This window comes from Pempheris klunzingeri, chromosome 5 (assembly GCF_042242105.1).
Source record: "Pempheris klunzingeri isolate RE-2024b chromosome 5, fPemKlu1.hap1, whole genome shotgun sequence".
In the NCBI taxonomy this organism is placed as follows: domain Eukaryota; kingdom Metazoa; phylum Chordata; class Actinopteri; order Acropomatiformes; family Pempheridae; genus Pempheris; species Pempheris klunzingeri.
Window position 1 is genome coordinate 18950114 of NC_092016.1, and position 17239 is coordinate 18967352.

The 17239-nt window shown below is 43.5% G+C and overlaps 2 protein-coding genes across 2 annotated transcripts; both read right to left on the minus strand.

Annotated features, from left to right (window-relative positions):
* Window positions 1–467: 467 nt before the first annotated feature.
* On the minus strand, window positions 468–7504 carry igf2b (insulin-like growth factor 2b). Its single transcript, XM_070830127.1, has 4 exons — window positions 7322–7504; window positions 6211–6365; window positions 4375–4552; window positions 468–2883 (listed from the first exon to the last, which is right to left on the minus strand). Exons 1-4 carry the CDS (start codon window positions 7394–7396, stop codon window positions 2644–2646), a joined length of 648 nt encoding a protein of 215 aa, XP_070686228.1. The 5' UTR covers window positions 7397–7504; the 3' UTR covers window positions 468–2643.
* Window positions 7505–9823: 2319 nt separating this feature from the next.
* On the minus strand, window positions 9824–16957 carry th (tyrosine hydroxylase). The gene is made up of 13 exons (XM_070830560.1): window positions 16874–16957; window positions 15320–15523; window positions 14386–14560; window positions 14179–14267; window positions 14000–14067; window positions 13842–13892; window positions 12852–12997; window positions 12524–12659; window positions 11801–11870; window positions 11651–11707; window positions 10919–11014; window positions 10652–10785; window positions 9824–9983 (listed from the first exon to the last, which is right to left on the minus strand). The coding sequence occupies exons 1-13, from the start codon at window positions 16955–16957 to the stop codon at window positions 9824–9826; spliced, it is 1470 nt and encodes a 489-aa protein (XP_070686661.1).
* Window positions 16958–17239: the final 282 nt, after the last annotated feature.

The following is a 17239-nucleotide window of genomic DNA, read 5'->3' on the forward strand; positions in this document are numbered from 1 at the left end:
AAACAGAGAAGAAAGGACAGACGGACAGATAGACAGACAGACAGATAGATAGACAGACAGACAGACAGATAGACAGATAGATAGATAGATAGATAGATAGATAGATAGATAGATAGATAGATAGATAGATAGATAGATAGATAGATAGATAGATAGATAGATAGATAGATAGATAGATAGATAGATAGATAGATAGAGAACAGTGAGGTGATCTGATGATATGCTCTTTCCTTTATAGATGATGACCTTTAGGTGACCTTGGATGGTTACTGGCATCATAGTAACATCATTACCTTCAGTTAAGGCATCGACACAATGACTTGTGTATGTCACATGTAAGCTGAACCCTAAATCTACGACTGACCAGACATTTATGGCCTTGTGACCGAAAACACCACGCGACAGCATCAGTGGCACTGGCACAGAGGCAAGATGCTCCTTAGAAGATCATAGGACACCATGCACAATTACAAAGACATGATTTAATGAAGGACTGATCATTCCCCCCGCCATCAATACTAAAGTGGCTTCAAAACATAGTGGGTTTGAGTACAATCAATGTTGAACAGTTATTTTTCCAATAATAAAGTCACTCATTGATGCTTTCCTTTTCACAGATAACCCTGGCGGGCTTCTGGAAATCCATGCAGACCAACGTATTCAGAGTATGTGCCTATTTCTGTGACATAACATGCCTAAGCAATCCAGGCTATGCTGTTAAAATATTAATTTAAAGTAACTATGGCAAACGAGAAAAAGGAAAAAAAAAGACATTATTTTTGGTACAAAGCATCTACAAAAAAGCCTTACAACTCCAATTGGAAAACAGAGATCATACAAAATAAAACCGTCAGTTGAGCATCAGTGCTACGTATATTATTTGGACCAATTTTTCAAATATATTTTATAACAAAATAAATAATGCCTTTATACAGTGCCCTTATTTGTATTTCAACAAACAAACAAAAAAGCTTGGCGGCTCATTACGCAAGATACAGCTCAGACTAAAGGAAAATAACACAACGTCCCTGGAAACTAATTATATATCTATATTTATATATATATATATATATATAGATGTATATATATATATTCAAGTATTTGTTTTCAGGCAAAAGCATGTGAATACTACTGATATACAATAAAAAATAAAATGTTAGTTGACATTATTGCTGTTTTTTTCCCTTTGAATTGAAATTTTGTGCCTTTCTTTAGAACTGTAAAATAACATCATAACAATAACCATGGAAACAAACAAAAGCCTAACTTGGAAAAACAGGAATGTCACGGTACCAGAAACTGACGGGGTTTTCCTTTTTTTTTCATTGAAACATTGATATGAAAAGAAAACAGAAAAAAAAGACAAAATAAAATATAATCATCATTATCCCACTTGCTCTTTGTCCATGCCATGTTACTTCCTGTCAGAGCAGTCTGCAAAGCCATGGCAAACAGGAAGTACTGTCCCAGAACTGTAGTACTGTCTCAATCCAGGCGGTCCACGGTGTCCCATATGTGTCCCCACACTGCTCCCTGTGTCTGGCAGCCTCAGAGGGACAGGAGGAACAGGGACTGGGTCTCAGGTCCCCCTTGCCGCTTACGCTGGCAAGCTAGTGATGAGCAGCCGCTAGCACTCGCTGTGAGCCTAGATGCCAACACAGCCCATTTCTTTTCTCAGTGACACTTCCCCCTTGACATTGCCACTGCCAGGAGCTCCCCCATATCCTTAATTTTCCTTTTTTAAAAGTCACACTTTCCTTAAAACGGAAAGTTTTAATATTCATTCAAAGAAAAAAAACGTGCTTTTCAACCTCTTCTTTGAGTCCATTTCCAAAGCTAGCACCATGACATTTTTTTAAGCTACACGTTCATTGTTCATAAAAAAATAGTGCCATTTTTTTCTTTACTTTGACGTAATCCGTGGCAATGTGCAATTTTGCAGACTCTTTTCTGCTTTTTGTTTGTGATCAAAAGGTGCTGGAACAGGAATCTAATTTTACAAAATAATTCCTTACAGTGTGGAAGTCCCTTTATAGGTAGAGGTGCAAACTAATAAGAAAAAGAACTAACAGAGATTTTCTTTTTGCCTCAGGAAAAATGATGTGGAATGGATTCTTTCATGCAAGCTGCTCTTCACTTTCAGTTGTCTTCCACAAGGACAAAAAAACATTCCGATGGGTGTCCTCTTGACACTTGCAAACCACAGATATCTTTCATCTTCTTTTCTCCCTTCCCGTTTCTCTTTTGCTGAAGGATCCACCTGAATTGCATTCAGCCGAATTGTTAACTTTTTGTTCATCATTTGTGTTTGTGCCTTTTGTGTCAGTGACTGAAAGAGAGAGGGAGCGAAAGAGTTCAGACAGGAAGAATGTGAATGCATGTTTGTGTGCCGGAGGAGGGTGGGTGGGTGGTTTGGGGTTGAGGGGGGCATTAGAAAAAGGGCCAGGGGGTCAAGAAGTAGTGGATGAGAGCGGGGGGTCGGTGGGACAGGGTGGGGTGGGGTGGGGGGGATTGGTGGGCTCGGACAGGGCTGGGGAGGTCAAAGAGGACTGCCACAGAAATGACGTCAGAGACAAAGCTATAATCCCCTAGTCTTTTTTTCTCCCTCCAAACTCTTGTCTGTGCAAAGGGCTGGCAGCGGGCTCATTTGTGGTTGACACAGTTGTCCGTGGTGAGCAAGACGGGAGGCAGTTTGCTGGGCAGGCTGATCAGGGGCCTGTGGAAGATTGCCTGCTCCTGGGCTTTGATCTTCTCCGCCTGCCTCCGAAACTTTTTGGCCCTCAGGATGGCGGGGACACCCCTCCGGAGCCGCTGGGCCGCCTTCCTCTGCCACACCTCGTATTTGGAATACTTCACGGTCACATGCTGCTTCCTTGGGACTTCCTATTGTGGCGCGCAGGCGAAAATAGAGGAAAAGGGGAAAAGAGAGAATCAGTTCATTAGAGGTGATAAGACACTGCACAAGTGCTTATTACAATGGAGGAAAGCCTTGTTTAGTTTGTGAAAACATTCAGTCATTGTTGGGCCAGTCAAATGGAAATCAAATGTCATTCTTATAGCGCCAAGCGTCATAACAAACTCGCCTTGCCTCCGACTTGCCCTTGTTTTGGTTTCCTTGACTGAGAGAAGCTGTCAACAAGTGCTTAGTTCAGCCTCTTTAACATACTGTCAAAGGGAAGGGCGGTCACTCGCCTCATATACATATGAGAAGCACGTCGTCGTTCACCCAATGACCCGCTGAACTGACTAACCTCCACAGGCCCAGTGAGACAACAAATTCACACAGCGTCATTTCAAAACCTCTATTCTTACATAGCAAACTCCTCTAAACAGTGTTAGGTGTTGTGCTGAGCACCAGAGATTGAGACAAAGTGGGAGTGGTAGCAGCGAAGCTAGAATTTATGCGTGAGTAGCCAGTGCTCCATCTGAATGGCTTGTTTTGGTCCTGCCACTTGAGGAGTGTTTATCCCCCTTCATTCACTCAGGCCTGCTCAATAGCCTAAGAACAGCTGGCCCTCAGTGCAGGCTGTACCCACCAACTCTCCCTGTCCAGACAAACTAGGGACATGTCCCAACTAATTCCCTTGCAGCCTATTTTTTAACAGAAACCACATAATTTCGTTCCTGACAATTGCAATATCTATTTAATTCCTTCGTTTACATCCCCCGCAATCTCATGCCACTGATACTGATTTTGCAACAAGTAAAAGCAGAGGCATTGTAAATATCTTTCCAGGCTTGTCTAAAGGGAGGTGGAAGGGATTTTCAGTGGTCTGGAAAGCAGCCACAGCTCAGTCTTGTGACCGCAGTGAAAAGACCTGAAACGCTTTGACGATTCCCTGCATGTTTGTGATATATTTCAGAGAAGCTCTGCTGGTCGGGTCAGGTGTTCTTGACCGCACGGATCAAAATGCATGCCAGTTTCGGAGAGCTTGCTGTTCCGTGACTAATAATCGTGCACTCAGAACACACTGTTTTGTCACGGACCAGCAGACTCCACCATCTCACAGACTTTCTTTCACTCTCTCTCTCTCTCTCTTACACACACACACACACACACACACACACACACACACACACACACACACAGTCTGTGTGCCTCAGTCTGTGAGTATGACTCTGCCTTTTCCTGATGTGCTGTGACTGTCTTGATGATTTCCACGGTGGTCAGCACTTTGCATGGAAGGTAACTGCTTACCAGTGACCATTTAACAAGGTAAACCTGTCTTTGTGTGGGTTTCAGTCTGTTCTCAGTGTCAGTGACATAGGGGTGAGGCTCAAAGGTGAATGGAGGCACAGGAGATGGGAGGACAGATAGAGGATAAGAACTGTTTCCCATACTGGCGTGTTGTTGTTGTTGTCGTTGAAATGTACCTGTTTTAGTGCGGGCATCACGGGTATGACCTGTAGAGAGGTGGCCGACACGTCCCTTTCGGACTTGGCGGGTTTGGCACAGTACTGCTCCAGCAGGTTGAGGTCACAGCTACGGAAACAACACTCCTCTACGATCCCACGGTTCTGGGGGCGCCGGTTGTTTCCCCTGCTGGTTGGCCTACCTGAGGAGGAACGCAGCAAGCGATGAAGAAAGGCCGTGAGGAGGGTGAGGCTAAGGCCTGAGAACACAACACTGTCATCAGTAATTAATCTAGGTTGTTTTTCGCAGGATTACTTTGACAATCATAGCAGTCCACGGAGCAAAGAGGATAAAAGGAAATCTATGCCCAACTGCAACAAATCTTTTTGTTTGTAGAGGATAATCTGATTAGGGCTATATGGAAGTCCTTTAATGAGTGAATACACAAGTAAACACCCCATGATGTGGACATCAAAAGAGAGTGATGGAGACAGACAGCTAAGCTCTCAAACAGACCTATAGGTGAGCAAATACATAACATGGAAACTCTTCTGTGACCTTGTCCTTTGTCAAGTCAGCAGAGATAAAGAGGATGAGTAGGGAGAGAGGAGGGGCAGAGAGGTAGAGAAAACAGGAGAAAAGGGATCAGTGCAGAGAGAGAGAGAGAGAGAGGGAGAGAGGGAGAGAGAGGGTGTGTGAGGGGAAGAATGCAAAACAAAGGAGGAAGAGAGTAAAGACATGAGAGAAAAAGTACAGAAGAATACAGTGGAGGGGTGGAGGGTTAGCATGTTGCACAGGGGAACACTATCCACGACCAATAAAGGCCTTGTTTGAAGTCAGCGCCCGGCAGAATGTTGGGAGAAATCTCATGAGACGGAAGGCTAGATTTGATTGCAGGAAGAGGAACATGTGAGAGAAAGAGAGGGTGATCCACGGCGTGCGGGGGGGGAGGAGGAGAAGGCGAAGAAGAGGAGGAGGAGGAGGGAGCACATCTATGTTGGCCTAAATTGGATAATGACCTTTCTGATCGGAGAGAAGCTGCTGTGGCAAGCAGACACACAAAGAAGCAGCCTGCCTGTCTGTCAAAGGCGATAAGCACTTAGTAGCTAATATCTTATTTTGAAAGTGTCTGACGAAGATGAAGTTGTGTGTGTGTGTGTGTGTGTGTGTGTGTGTGTGTGTGTGGCAAGCACCGCGGACGGGCTTATCCATTGGAGGATTAACAGCCGCCACAAAGCATTCCCATAATGCTTTACAGCTATTGCCATCATCACTACAATGGGAGCAATGATCAGAATTGATGTTAATGATGTGTCCTCTTAAACTGACATCAAAAACAGAGCACCCCCCCTCCACCACCACCCCTCCTACTCCTCCTCCTCCTCCTCCTCCTCCTCCCCACCCGCTCCTCGACACATCAGTGTGGTCGCCTTGCCTGGGAACGCTGGTGCTGAGGTGACTGGTATGCCTCTTGGGGTGCTATTACTTTACTGGTAAACAAGCGGCCCATTGTGTCGCGCTGAGTCGTGTGTGCCTTCACAGCTCGCCGGCCTTTCATATGCAATGAGAGGTATGGGCTGTAGGCAGAATGCGCACACTCAGCAGAGCAGCCTGGACGAGGTCTTGAGACACGCAGCTGGCTATAATCTCTCTCTGCCTCTCAGTCAGTGTGTGTGTGTGTGTGTGTGTGTGTGTGTTTGTACGTGCGTGAGAAAGACAAATACCAAACACGCATACCGCACAGCCACAGACAGAGCGATAGTCTCAGCTATCCAAACAGATGTGCGCGAGCGGACAGAGGGAGCGTAAGAGGCGAAGCGGCGTTCACGAGGGCCCATTGTGAAAACTTGTGAAACCTACTGAAATAGAAGCCTCTGTCTTCACAGACAAACTGCAGCGCATCCACCAGCTCTCCCCCACACAGCGTCTCCGCCGAGGCTATTTCCACAACGTAGAGCGTCAGGGCCAGTGCAAACAGCAGCGCGCGACTGGACGAAGACATCTTCTTGACCTGCAGGCAGAAACACACACACACACACACAATAAGGTATCCGATCACCAAATGCAAACAGACATTTCAGAAGCGATGACATAAAAATCGCTTTTGAGGTTTAAAAAAAAAAAAGAAAAAAAAAGAAAGCAGCCCAGATGACAGCCAGATGTTGCCTGTAGGTGTGATATAACAGGATCCGCTCTTTACGCACTCATATTTGCGTGCTTTCACAAGATGTATGACCTCCAGTGCTGTGCGCTTTTTCTATGCGTCGACCTACTAACTCTATGAAGCCTATTGCGTGAGACAAATGATGCCAAATGTGCAATTTGCACCCCCCCCCCTCACCCCCCACCCCCCCCCCCCCCCGCCTGCTATCAGCCGCTGTCACCGTGTCGCACCTGAGAGAAGTGCTTATTGTGGAGGAAAAAGTAGACAGTATCACTTGCTTTCACACTCTTACACAACTCTCCAGAAGTTGCAAGACCGGCTGCTCGATAGTTAACTATCTGAAAAGCCAGACTCAGCATATATTTTCCCCTTGCTCACCCTGTGATGAGCTCACTGACCCTCAGACCTACCGCCCCCTATCTGCCGACAAATAGACCAGCTGTTTGCTCCGAGTCCAGCGAACGGCGCACCATCCGGACGAGAAGTGGAATAAAAAAAATACCTCTCAACTCCTTTTCGTCTATCCTATCAGGTGACCTGTTGCACAAATGCCTCACAGCCACAGGCGCTCTCCGTGTCATTCATGCATCTTGAACTTTCTTTGTTGCATGCAAATTAAGACATGTCCGGCTGCTCAAATTGCACCAAAAAAAAAAAAGATGCGATCGATGCATCTGCTCAGCCCGAAGCGGGTTTTCTCACTCACAGATGCAAGAAAACATCGCTTTAACCCCGCCAGAGGTCTTTCAATACCCGTGCAGTACAACCGGGGGAGTGTAATACTATTTGTTCCCTCTGGTTACCTTCATTCTGCTGCTCTCCGCTCTCCGGCAGGTGTGGCAAAGTGAGTGGTGTCCGTGTCTTTGCTGGGTCTCCATGTCCGATGGTAGTAGGCAAAGCGTTGGGGGGTTATTTGGTCGGAGGGATTGCAGGTGAGTTAGTTTCCCAGTTGGTGCGGCTATAGGGATGATGTGTGAGAGGCTGTCCCAAAGACCAGGCGACAGGCAAAACTTCTCAGGGAGAAGTATTATATACCAAAACACGCCCCTTACACCCACACCCCACCCCCTCGCTCCTCCTCTTCACGGCTGGTAAAAAAAGAAAATGGTCCAGAGACGTTTTATGGAAAAGTGCTTAAAGGGAGAAAAAGCAAGAAGGAGAAAGCGGGGGAGAGAGTGAGAGTCACAAAATATGGAACAACTCCATAAGCATTTTTTTTTTCATGTTTACGCGCTGTAACCTACAATCACAATGTTTACACACAGGACGCAGACTGAACAAGAATAGACGTAATTCCTCAGACTCCAAGAAAAATGTCAATGTCTCCGCCCTGCCGTAATTAGGATTAACATTCAGAGGGGAAAGCTGTGTGGCTCTCCTCTGGCTCAGGTGTAAGGCACGGGGGTCAAATGTGTCTGACAGGGGAGAGAAGGGTGACTGATGATGGGGCTGATACAGCGGATGAGGATGATACAGCAGCAGTGGCTGACTGCTACACACACACACACACACACTAATGTGAAGCCTTTGGTCAGTGAATGAATGTCATATGATGAGGAGGCAAAAAGATGATTTGGTTACTTACAAATCAAGAGAAAACATAAACAGAATGTATTTTAATAAAAAGGTTGATCAGTGCATCACTCACACTGTGGATGACAGATACTGAACTCACTGTCCAGCTGATGTCCAGCAGATCCAGATGTTGCAGAGGCAGCTTTCACATCAGACATCAGTGTTGTGCATACGTCAAGCTCAAAAAAGTGATTTTACATATAAGTAAGCTTTTTTTTTTCTCTCTCTCTCTTTACAAAACTGTGTGAGGGTTCCCTTATGTAAGTGTTGCTCCTGCAGAAGGTGAGGATCTGGACGTGTCTTTAGACTCAGACTGACACCTAGTGGTGCCAGCGGTGAACCTCCGTTTGTTTGTCTCGCAGCTTTCTCTCAGTGAGGACCTGATTCACAAGCTCTTACCTGACCACCAGGTGCTCTGTCTGGACAAGCTCCCCAGGGCTTGTCCTTTAAAAATGAATTTGACATTGTCTCATTGTTTCGGCAATATTCATGGACTTCTCTCTTTTGTCCCAAATAATGTATATAGGTGGTTCCAATCGGTGAAGGTGATCTTGCACCATTGATTTGTGGTGTTCATGTACACGGTGATCATGCAGCACTATTGTTTCAATGATAATACACAACATATTTGATTTAAATGTCTGTATTTCCAAAGGTTTCTCCACCCAGAGGTATATTTTGTCATTCAAATGTTTATTGGCTTGTTTTTAATATGTAGTAACATTGCAGAACAGCCCATTGTGACTGAAGGCAGGAGGAGAGCATTCAGACTGATTCCTTTAAAGGCCTCAATCAGAATCTTCTGTGATTTTCAGATCAGGCATTTTAAGTCCCTGCTGACTGCCCCCTCTTGTGGCAGACAAACGTACATTGTTATGTAGCCAGCCTCAATAAAGGTTGGGCTCTGATTTGTGATTTCTGTTTATGTGGTCAGACAAGAGATGAGCAGATTATCATGAAATATATACAGTGTTCTTTATATGTGTGTGTGTGTGTGTGTGTGTGTGTGTGTGTGTTTCTTCAGAGTTTCTGGACTGTTTATAAATGATGTAAACATGACAGCAAAATGTTAATTTGCAATTCTTTATTGTTTGACAGATTCATTTTACTCAAACAGTAATCAGCGGTACGTTACATGGAAAGTGGGTTTGTATTGTTTCTTTTAGTATGCATTTACACTGCAAGACAAAACCAGCAGAAAACCAAAGAAATCAGCAAATTCAGAGGTAATATGAATTCACATCTCTGGAAAATAAAGCCTGCTGTGAAAATAAAACACAGCAGAAATCCTTTTCCCCCTAAATAAAATAAATAGGATTTAAATATACACTCTAATCTTCTATCTTTATGTTTCTTTGATGTTAAAATAATTTTCCATACCCATTTTTTAATACATTCATTATCATAGTTCCCTTGATTTTGGTTCAGATTTTGACATATTTCTCAAGCAACACACTTGCTTTAAAAGCATGAATGGCCCAGTTGGTAAAACCCCATAATTTCACAAATGGATCGTCAGCATCTTTGCAAACTTTGCCCGCACTCCGTGTTGAGGTCTTATTGGCTGCAACCAGCCAGCGTCAGCAAGCAACAAACTCATCAGAGACAGTATCATACTGAAGGAACAGCACAGGAAGATAAACACATTGGTCTTTTCACACATCAGACGTCGCAGAGCGCAGTGGAAGAGGAAGCGAACAACAGCAGGGTGGTCACAGACTGGGGCATCATCATGACAAAACACTGAGAGCATCTGTCAGCAGCTTAAGCTCATCCTTCACACCATCCAGGCCTCCTTGGATCTTCAGCGGGTTGTCCAGCACCTCGACGCTGCTGGTGAAAGGATCGAACCTCACCGAGAAGGGGCGCTTGATACCGGCCACGTACTCCCTTGTCATAGATATATAAAGAGGTCAGAAAACTAAAAAAGCAAGACCTAAGGAGCTCAAAGGCAAAGTATTCAGTCTCTTCATGAATGTATGCATTAGAGCTGCACTGTCTGAGAACTGCGAACCCAAATATTTCACTTGGCCAGAGGAAACTTCCCTTTAATTGACTAGAAAGTTCCCTCAGGTGTAGTTTGGCCCTTTGTTCATCCATATATACACTTAGCACAGACTGGGCTATCCTGCTTACATCAGCACTGCATAAGATATACACTATAAAAACATTCGTAATGTCCTTTTTCATATTGTCTGTGCTTTTGCAAACATTCCCATGCGGATATTTTCTCATCCAGTGTGGCAGGGATGTCATGCGCTGTACTCTACTAGAGACCAAATACTGTCAAAACACTCACTAAAGCTACTTGTTTTGCAGGGCAACATTTGATCTGTTTGCCAAATAAAACTCCAGCGTTTTGCCTTGGTAAGAAAGACTACATTAGTAACAGCTGTCTTCTGGCTGCTATGGCTGACCTACAAAAGTTTGTGGCCTCAGGGGTTGGCTGGCTGTTCTCTGACCTTGTCCTTACGTAACCCCTCTCTCTTTTTGTTTTTTTTCTTCTTCTTCTCTCAGTCACTGTATGTTCTTGTGTGTTTGCACGTGTGGTTCAGTACCTGAATTTCTCCTTGGCATCTGCAAAACTCTCAGAGACGAAGTAGACGGGCTGATACGTCTGGTCTTGGTAGGGCTGCACTGCCGCAGCGTCTGGGTGGAACTCCCTTGTCTCTGGTTCATCAGACAGTGAGTGCTGGATTAAAGTTAAAAGAAAGAGATGGAGAATTAGCTGACAGCTCAGTTGGCCGTTATGTATCTATTTTTTTTTTGTATTTGGGGAAAGATTAAAACATGAAGCAGAAGGCAGAGAAAGTGCTGGAACGCACCACAAGCTCTCCATAAGAGGAGAGCAGTCCGGCGCCGTAAGCCTTCACTTCACCATTCTGTTTACATAAGCCATACTCCACGGTGAACCAGTAGAGCTGATGGGAAAAACATAAAGGGGGACTGAGGAAAAGAAAGATACTGGGGCGGACACTCTATTCATAGTTTCTGAGCCACATTTTAGATAAGGGAGTGTACAAAAATGATCAGGGAGGGAGGTGGGGTCAGAAAAGAGGGAGGGTTATATGCTTTTTCTTTTGGCTGACAGGACGGCAGTCTTATTGTTGTAGGAGTACAGGAGTCATTAGCTTTTTCTTGCCCCAGATTTATATCTTAAACACATGTTTTGCCATATGGAGAGGACATCAATCTTGTCTCTAAAGCAGGGATTTATTATTTTATAACACTTTATTTAATCACCTAGTTGCTGGTAGGGTCATAATCTCTGTTTTGAGAAACATTAGTTGATGCTCTAAAAAGGGGCTCAGTAAACAGAAAGCCCCATTTGTTATGTTTTTCATAATTTTGGCAATTGCTAATTCCACTTCTAATGTGCAATTTAGGCTACATAAAATATTTTTCTTTCATTCACATATTGCACATGAAACCTGGGCAGATATTAGAGGGGCCGCTCTGATGTCTTGTTATGTCATTGGCAGGGTAAATATAACTTCCAACCTCAGTAATTTTTGTACAGTCCCTAAGTACTCATGGTTGGAGGACTAGAGTCTTACTGTAGACAGTTTCTCAATATCTTCATCTGAAGCCCCAAGTGATGCCAGACCGAGGTTCTGCAGCAAATAATCAATAAATTGTTACCAAAACATAATAACACAGTGTGGGAAATAAGAATCTGTTCGTGTGATAGAGCCTCTCCCACTCACCTGTGAAAACTGGGCAAAAGTGCGGTCGGCCAGCATGGGGACGTGGCCCAACAGTTCGTGGACACAGTCACTGAAGAGAAAGAGAAAGAGAGATTCAACCGGGACCGTGTTTGATCCAAATTTAAAAACCCTACACAGATAAATTTAACTAAATACAGACTTTGTGATCACAAACTGGCAATTCAGTCTGGTTGCATTACAAAACAATGGTTACAGAGTGAAAAACACTTTTATGCCCAGTGTGAAGTGAAGACAGAAGTTCATTTTCCTACAGACTACCCAAAATGTGGAAAAAAACAACTTAAATTTGTCCCAAAAATCCAGACTTTCCTTTTTTACCCTTTGAGAATTGAGCTTATGTGCACTGAAACCTGAGAACTGGGAGGACCAATATAACTTCCTCCTTTTAGGATAGCTTTTAAATTTCACCACTAATTTATCTTTCTAACTTTTATATATTGCAATAACTTCCACTTCATAGTATTGATTTACTTTATGCTGTCACTCTGTTTTTGTGTAACATGTTTTTGACCAAAAAACATAGTTTAGTTTTATTGATTTGAATCCAGAGACGGCGTGAGAAAGCAGGTAATGCAACAAAACTCCAGAGACCAAAAGGACGGGAGGCCATATTATGGCAGATATACTGACAACACAGAGCTGTTGATGGCAGCAGCCAAAGCATGTGAGAGGCAGAGCAGGAGGAGTCACAGTCGTACTCACGGCTCTGGGGAGTGCATGGGTGAGGAGGCGTGTCGGATGTACTGGGTGCACTGGAACACCCGGAATGCCAAACTTGCCAGGAAATCTCTGGCTGAGAGGAGACCTGCCACTGGACGCAGAATGAATCCTGTACGCTCTGTGTGAGTGTGTGAGTGTGTGAGTGTGTGTGTGTGTGTGAGTGTGTGTGTGTGTGTGTGTGTGTGTGTGTGTGTGATCAGGAGATAGACAGACAAAGAGAGAGAGAGAGAATCAAACCCTGAGTTGATGGGCCGTTTATTCACTAAACCTTTGCTCCACTTTACCCATCGTGCCTTTCACCGTTTCTTACCTTTGAGGAAGCGCGACACGTCCTCCAACTGGGGAATGTTGTCTGGACTGTACCCACAATGCCTTTCCAGCAGACGGAAAGCCTCGAGGTATTCGCTGCAGGCATGGGTGGTGTACAAGTCCCTCAGAGTTGAGTAGACTTCCCTCCTAGATTAGGGATATAATTGCATAATTATTCAGATTTCGTATTTCAAGCCAAATCGTTCTTGTGACCTTCTCAAGCATTAAAGATAGATGGAAAACGCAGATGGGAGAGTTGCCACAATGCACAAATATCTTTAAATTAAATTTGGTACTATTGATTTACATCTTGCACTGGACTGTAATTTGTATTCACCTGTTCAGTCAGTTTTATTAAATCTAGGACACATTTTATTTATTATTTATTATTATTATTATTTATATGTTTTCCATGTTGCCTTCTTTTATAATGCATCTAAATCCCTTTTTAAGTCTGTAAACCACTATGTTTTGCTTTCTCATTGAATAATGCAATACAAATAAACTTATGATTGAATGGACAAATCATCTGAAAGGCAACATTACTAAATCTAATCATAAATCTCTAGAGCTTAATTTACTTTTGGCTCAAATGCGAAATCACCGATATAAACGAAAAGACACTGAGTTGTAAAACCGTTCCTGTCGAATCATTTGCTCCAAGCCTCCTGATATATTTTGCGCTCAGATAAGCTCAAGCTGCCACACCTTTGATAGCACCCTCCATCTGGAACTAATGTCCCCAAAATACCCATGAAAGACAAATCATATCCAAATGTCTGAGAAAGGAGATGAAAGTGACTGAGCAGGTCATGAGCTGACACAACGATGTCCTGATACCCAAGCAGCAGGAAGGTCAAACTGCTTGTTTGAAAATTAATTGAGAGTTTGAATTTATGGAGTGACTTCATGCGTGCTGGTCTAATTCTTCAGCTTTCACGTGTGCGTCACTTATTAACAGCATTTTAAATGAGCATGCAGCCGCCCTCACCATGTGCCAGTCTCCTCCTCTGTGTACTCCACCCTGGAAATCGACTCCCCACTGAGGAAAACCAGATGTATGAGGAATAATCAAGCATTAGTTTTTTGTTTCTTTGTTTATTTCTTATGGACATCTGTGCAGTATTCAGGAAAAAGATGGTATCTCACTGTCTGTATCTGAAGGCGATGTCTCCAATCATTTTCCTCCTCTGTCTGTAAGCAGGGTCTGTGTAGCCCTGCTCAAATCAAATATATCAAACACCAATCACATTTTCTGTGTCATGACATATCGGTCCAACAACGTAATACTAATAGCCATACATGCTACTGGAAATGTCGTTACTTACAGGGTGGTCTTGATCCAAATCTGGATCAAATTTCGTGACCAGATGATGACATCTGTCCAGATCTGCTATTTTCTTTGGGAACCAATGAACTGGTAGACAAAAATAAACAAATGGCCAAATTCAGTTCAGAGCTGTTTTTGTGATTACATCTGCAAAATACTGAATGTGCTTCATGTGTGTTTAACGTAAGCAGGGACAGGGTGTTACATTTGACTTCTTTGGTGGTTTTAACGTCCTCTGCGTTCCTCTTGATGGAGCTGATGAGAGTGCTGACATCTGACAGGTGCACCTCACAGCGAACAAAGAACTCCAGGCCTTCCAGGTTCTCCTTGAGCTTCCGACATGGTCGCGTCTCCAAATGGTGAATCTTAGATTCAAATGTCTGAAATACAGTCAATGCTGAAATAAAGCTCCTGCAGCGGCACTGGATTACATTCAAAGTATGACTCTTCATTATATAGCAGGACGGTTGTTCAATTTGGCTTCAGTTTTTCAGTTTGACGATGCCTTCTAGTTCATTTTTTACATTGTGTCTGAACAGCCCATATTACCATCCATCTTCAATTGAATGTATTATTTCTTATTGATTGTCAGGATTCCGCACTTACAGTATATCTGTTAGTAAACTACACTCCATATGGGATATAATGTGCTTCCAGACATGTTTATCGTCAGTACCACTGTCTAATAATGTGCCCTTTATAAGGGTACTTTAATTTGTAATTTACTAGTTTATAATTGGCTATTAAACAGTGTACAGAACAGCTGAAAGATTTTATAAGGAACTTTTTTGGGTTTGCCAGGCTATTAAAATCCTTTTCACTGCCATAACTATGATGATTGCTATTAACATATACATTTATGACTGCATTGTTTCCATGTAGACAGAAATAACACCAATCAGTTGGATTTTTAAACAATCAAGCAACCAAAACATAGTCCTAATTAATTATCGAATCACTAACAACTGACAGAATGACTAGAGAATGATTTATTAACCATGAATTACGCCATTATTTATAACAGCTCTTTATAAAGGGCTCCTTATTAGAAAGTGGTACGCCCTTCCACCTTGCACTTTTGTGGCCACGATTGTGCTCACAGATACAGATTTAAAATCACTGTAACCGTAAAATGATACCTCGAAAACTTTGAGTGTCCTCGACAGCACAGGAGTCTTGGAGTTTCTCAAGGTGAAGAAGATGTTGAGCAGCGCCTTCCCGTCCTCCTCCTCAAACACTATCTGCTCACTGGCCTCTGCAGCCTCTGCAGCTGCAGCGGCGGCTTCTCGCTCTTTGCGCGCGTCCTCGATCAAGCTTTGGCGCCTGCCTATGAATCTGGGAGACTGTTTGAAAAGGCAAATAAGAATCTCAGGTGGTTTGATTTAACCCACGGTCACGGCACACGGAACCTACAACACAGCAGGTTTGTTTTTCTTTTCTTTTTTTCCATTTTGGGTATGTCTCTTTGACAGGAGCGCTTTCCATCGCCAAATGCGCATGAGAACAGCAGTGCAGTCAAGGTAAACCTGAGACTCAGCCGCTGACGGACTGGCCCCCTGGGGCACTTGGAGCTCTCCCGGCAATTTTTCCACAATATGAATGCACCTTCTTAAATTTTAATCAACCCCAGCCCCTGTTTAAATAAAATAATCAAGAGCTGTGTGGTTGACTGTCCACTTACTTTTGGTCCAGTCCATTCAAACGGGCCCCACCCCTTAGTGATATATGGATAACTGAGTGTAGATAAATTGATTTAAAAAAAAAGATATATGGATAAATATTCGCGTGGACAAAGATGGGCAACCAGAGTGAGAAAAAAAACGTAAAGATTGTGCTGAAAATCAGAGAGAGAAGAGGCTGAAGCCCCTTGAGGCTGATCCAAAAGGTTTAAAATAACAAATTATTCATTGAGCCCAGTGAGCCTGAAGGAGGGCAGGGAGCCCACAGACACCTCTTCATCTGCCTGTCAGGTGCAGAGAGGCAGGAGGCAGCAGGGAGAAGGTTTGTCTTTGGAGCCATACCGGTTCCCTTTTGTTCAAACGTGCTCAACTTTTCATAAAGTAATGCGCTCATCGATGTCAGTTTTCGTGAAGCGACCAATCGCAGTCTGGATGGGGCGGGACATAGAAAAAAAAGTTTGATGTGCTACAGAAAACAGCTGGAAATGTTGAACTCATTGATATGCACCAATAGATATAACGGTTGACAAGTTAGTGCCACTTCATGATCAAATTAGAGCCTGACCACAAATGTAGACCAGTTTTCTTGCACAAGCATTGAATGAGGGAACAAACCCCACAATAAAAACATAAAAGAAATGTTAGTTGTACATTTATTGCACTGCTGGTGTTATGTGTTAATATTATATTAACAATGTGCTATCAATTCATACCAATTACCCAGGATAGTGTATCGTACCCTAACTCCATACTAGATAACCATTTAAACTGATGTTAGCTCTTAATTCCCTCATATATAATTTCACCGTGTATGAATGTGGTCTAGTGCGCATCAGGCGTCGCCGCTGCGTAATGGTCATATCGCCAAGCTCTCTGTGCGTAAAAACAGCGTCTTTAGTGGCTCTCTGAATGTTTCGCAGACACAGTTACAGATTGTCCATTATAACAGAATAAAGAAAAAAAAGACAGAATCAAGGAAAAAGTAGCTCATCTAAACTTGTTGATATCTCTTACCGTGATGGAGTCAGACCTCTCCAGCTCGGATGCTGCCCTGCGGATGCTCTTTGTGGAGGACGTGGAGCTGCTTGAAAGGGGCATCTTTAGGCGCTGAAGTCTTCTGTATTGTCTTTGTTTGCTTGTCAAAGCTTGACTGAAGTGACGGTGCGGCTGTGGCGCTCTCCAGACCTCTCCGACTGTGCTGTTTGCCCAGAGCTTTTCTCTTTTTTCCAGACAGGTTCCCCCTTTTTATGGGGTCATTTGTTTGCAGTTTCTGACGTCAAACACGCCAATCAATCAGCTCACAGAGCACGAAACACAGACACATCCTAACTTGGAGTTATATACAGTATATGTGACCTTTTGTAAAGCCTACACACACAG

Excerpts from the sequence above, each read along its gene's own strand:
- igf2b (XM_070830127.1), bottom strand. The coding sequence starts at position 7,396 with ATGGAGACCCAGCAAAGACACGGACACCACTCACTTTGCCACACCTGC. Across the intron at positions 4,553-6,210 it reads AGAGGCTTCTATTTCAGTAG|GCCAACCAGCAGGGGAAACA; the intron begins GTTTCACAAGTT and ends CTCCTCAGGTAG. Across the intron at positions 2,884-4,374 it reads TGATGCCCGCACTAAAACAG|GAAGTCCCAAGGAAGCAGCA; the intron begins GTACATTTCAAC and ends GCGCCACAATAG.
- th (XM_070830560.1), bottom strand. The coding sequence starts at position 16,957 with ATGCCCCTTTCAAGCAGCTCCACGTCCTCCACAAAGAGCATCCGCAGG. Across the intron at positions 14,268-14,385 it reads AACCACCAAAGAAGTCAAAT|TTCATTGGTTCCCAAAGAAA; the intron begins GTAACACCCTGT and ends TTTGTCTACCAG. Across the intron at positions 9,984-10,651 it reads GATGCCAAGGAGAAATTCAG|GGAGTACGTGGCCGGTATCA; the intron begins GTACTGAACCAC and ends ATCTATGACAAG.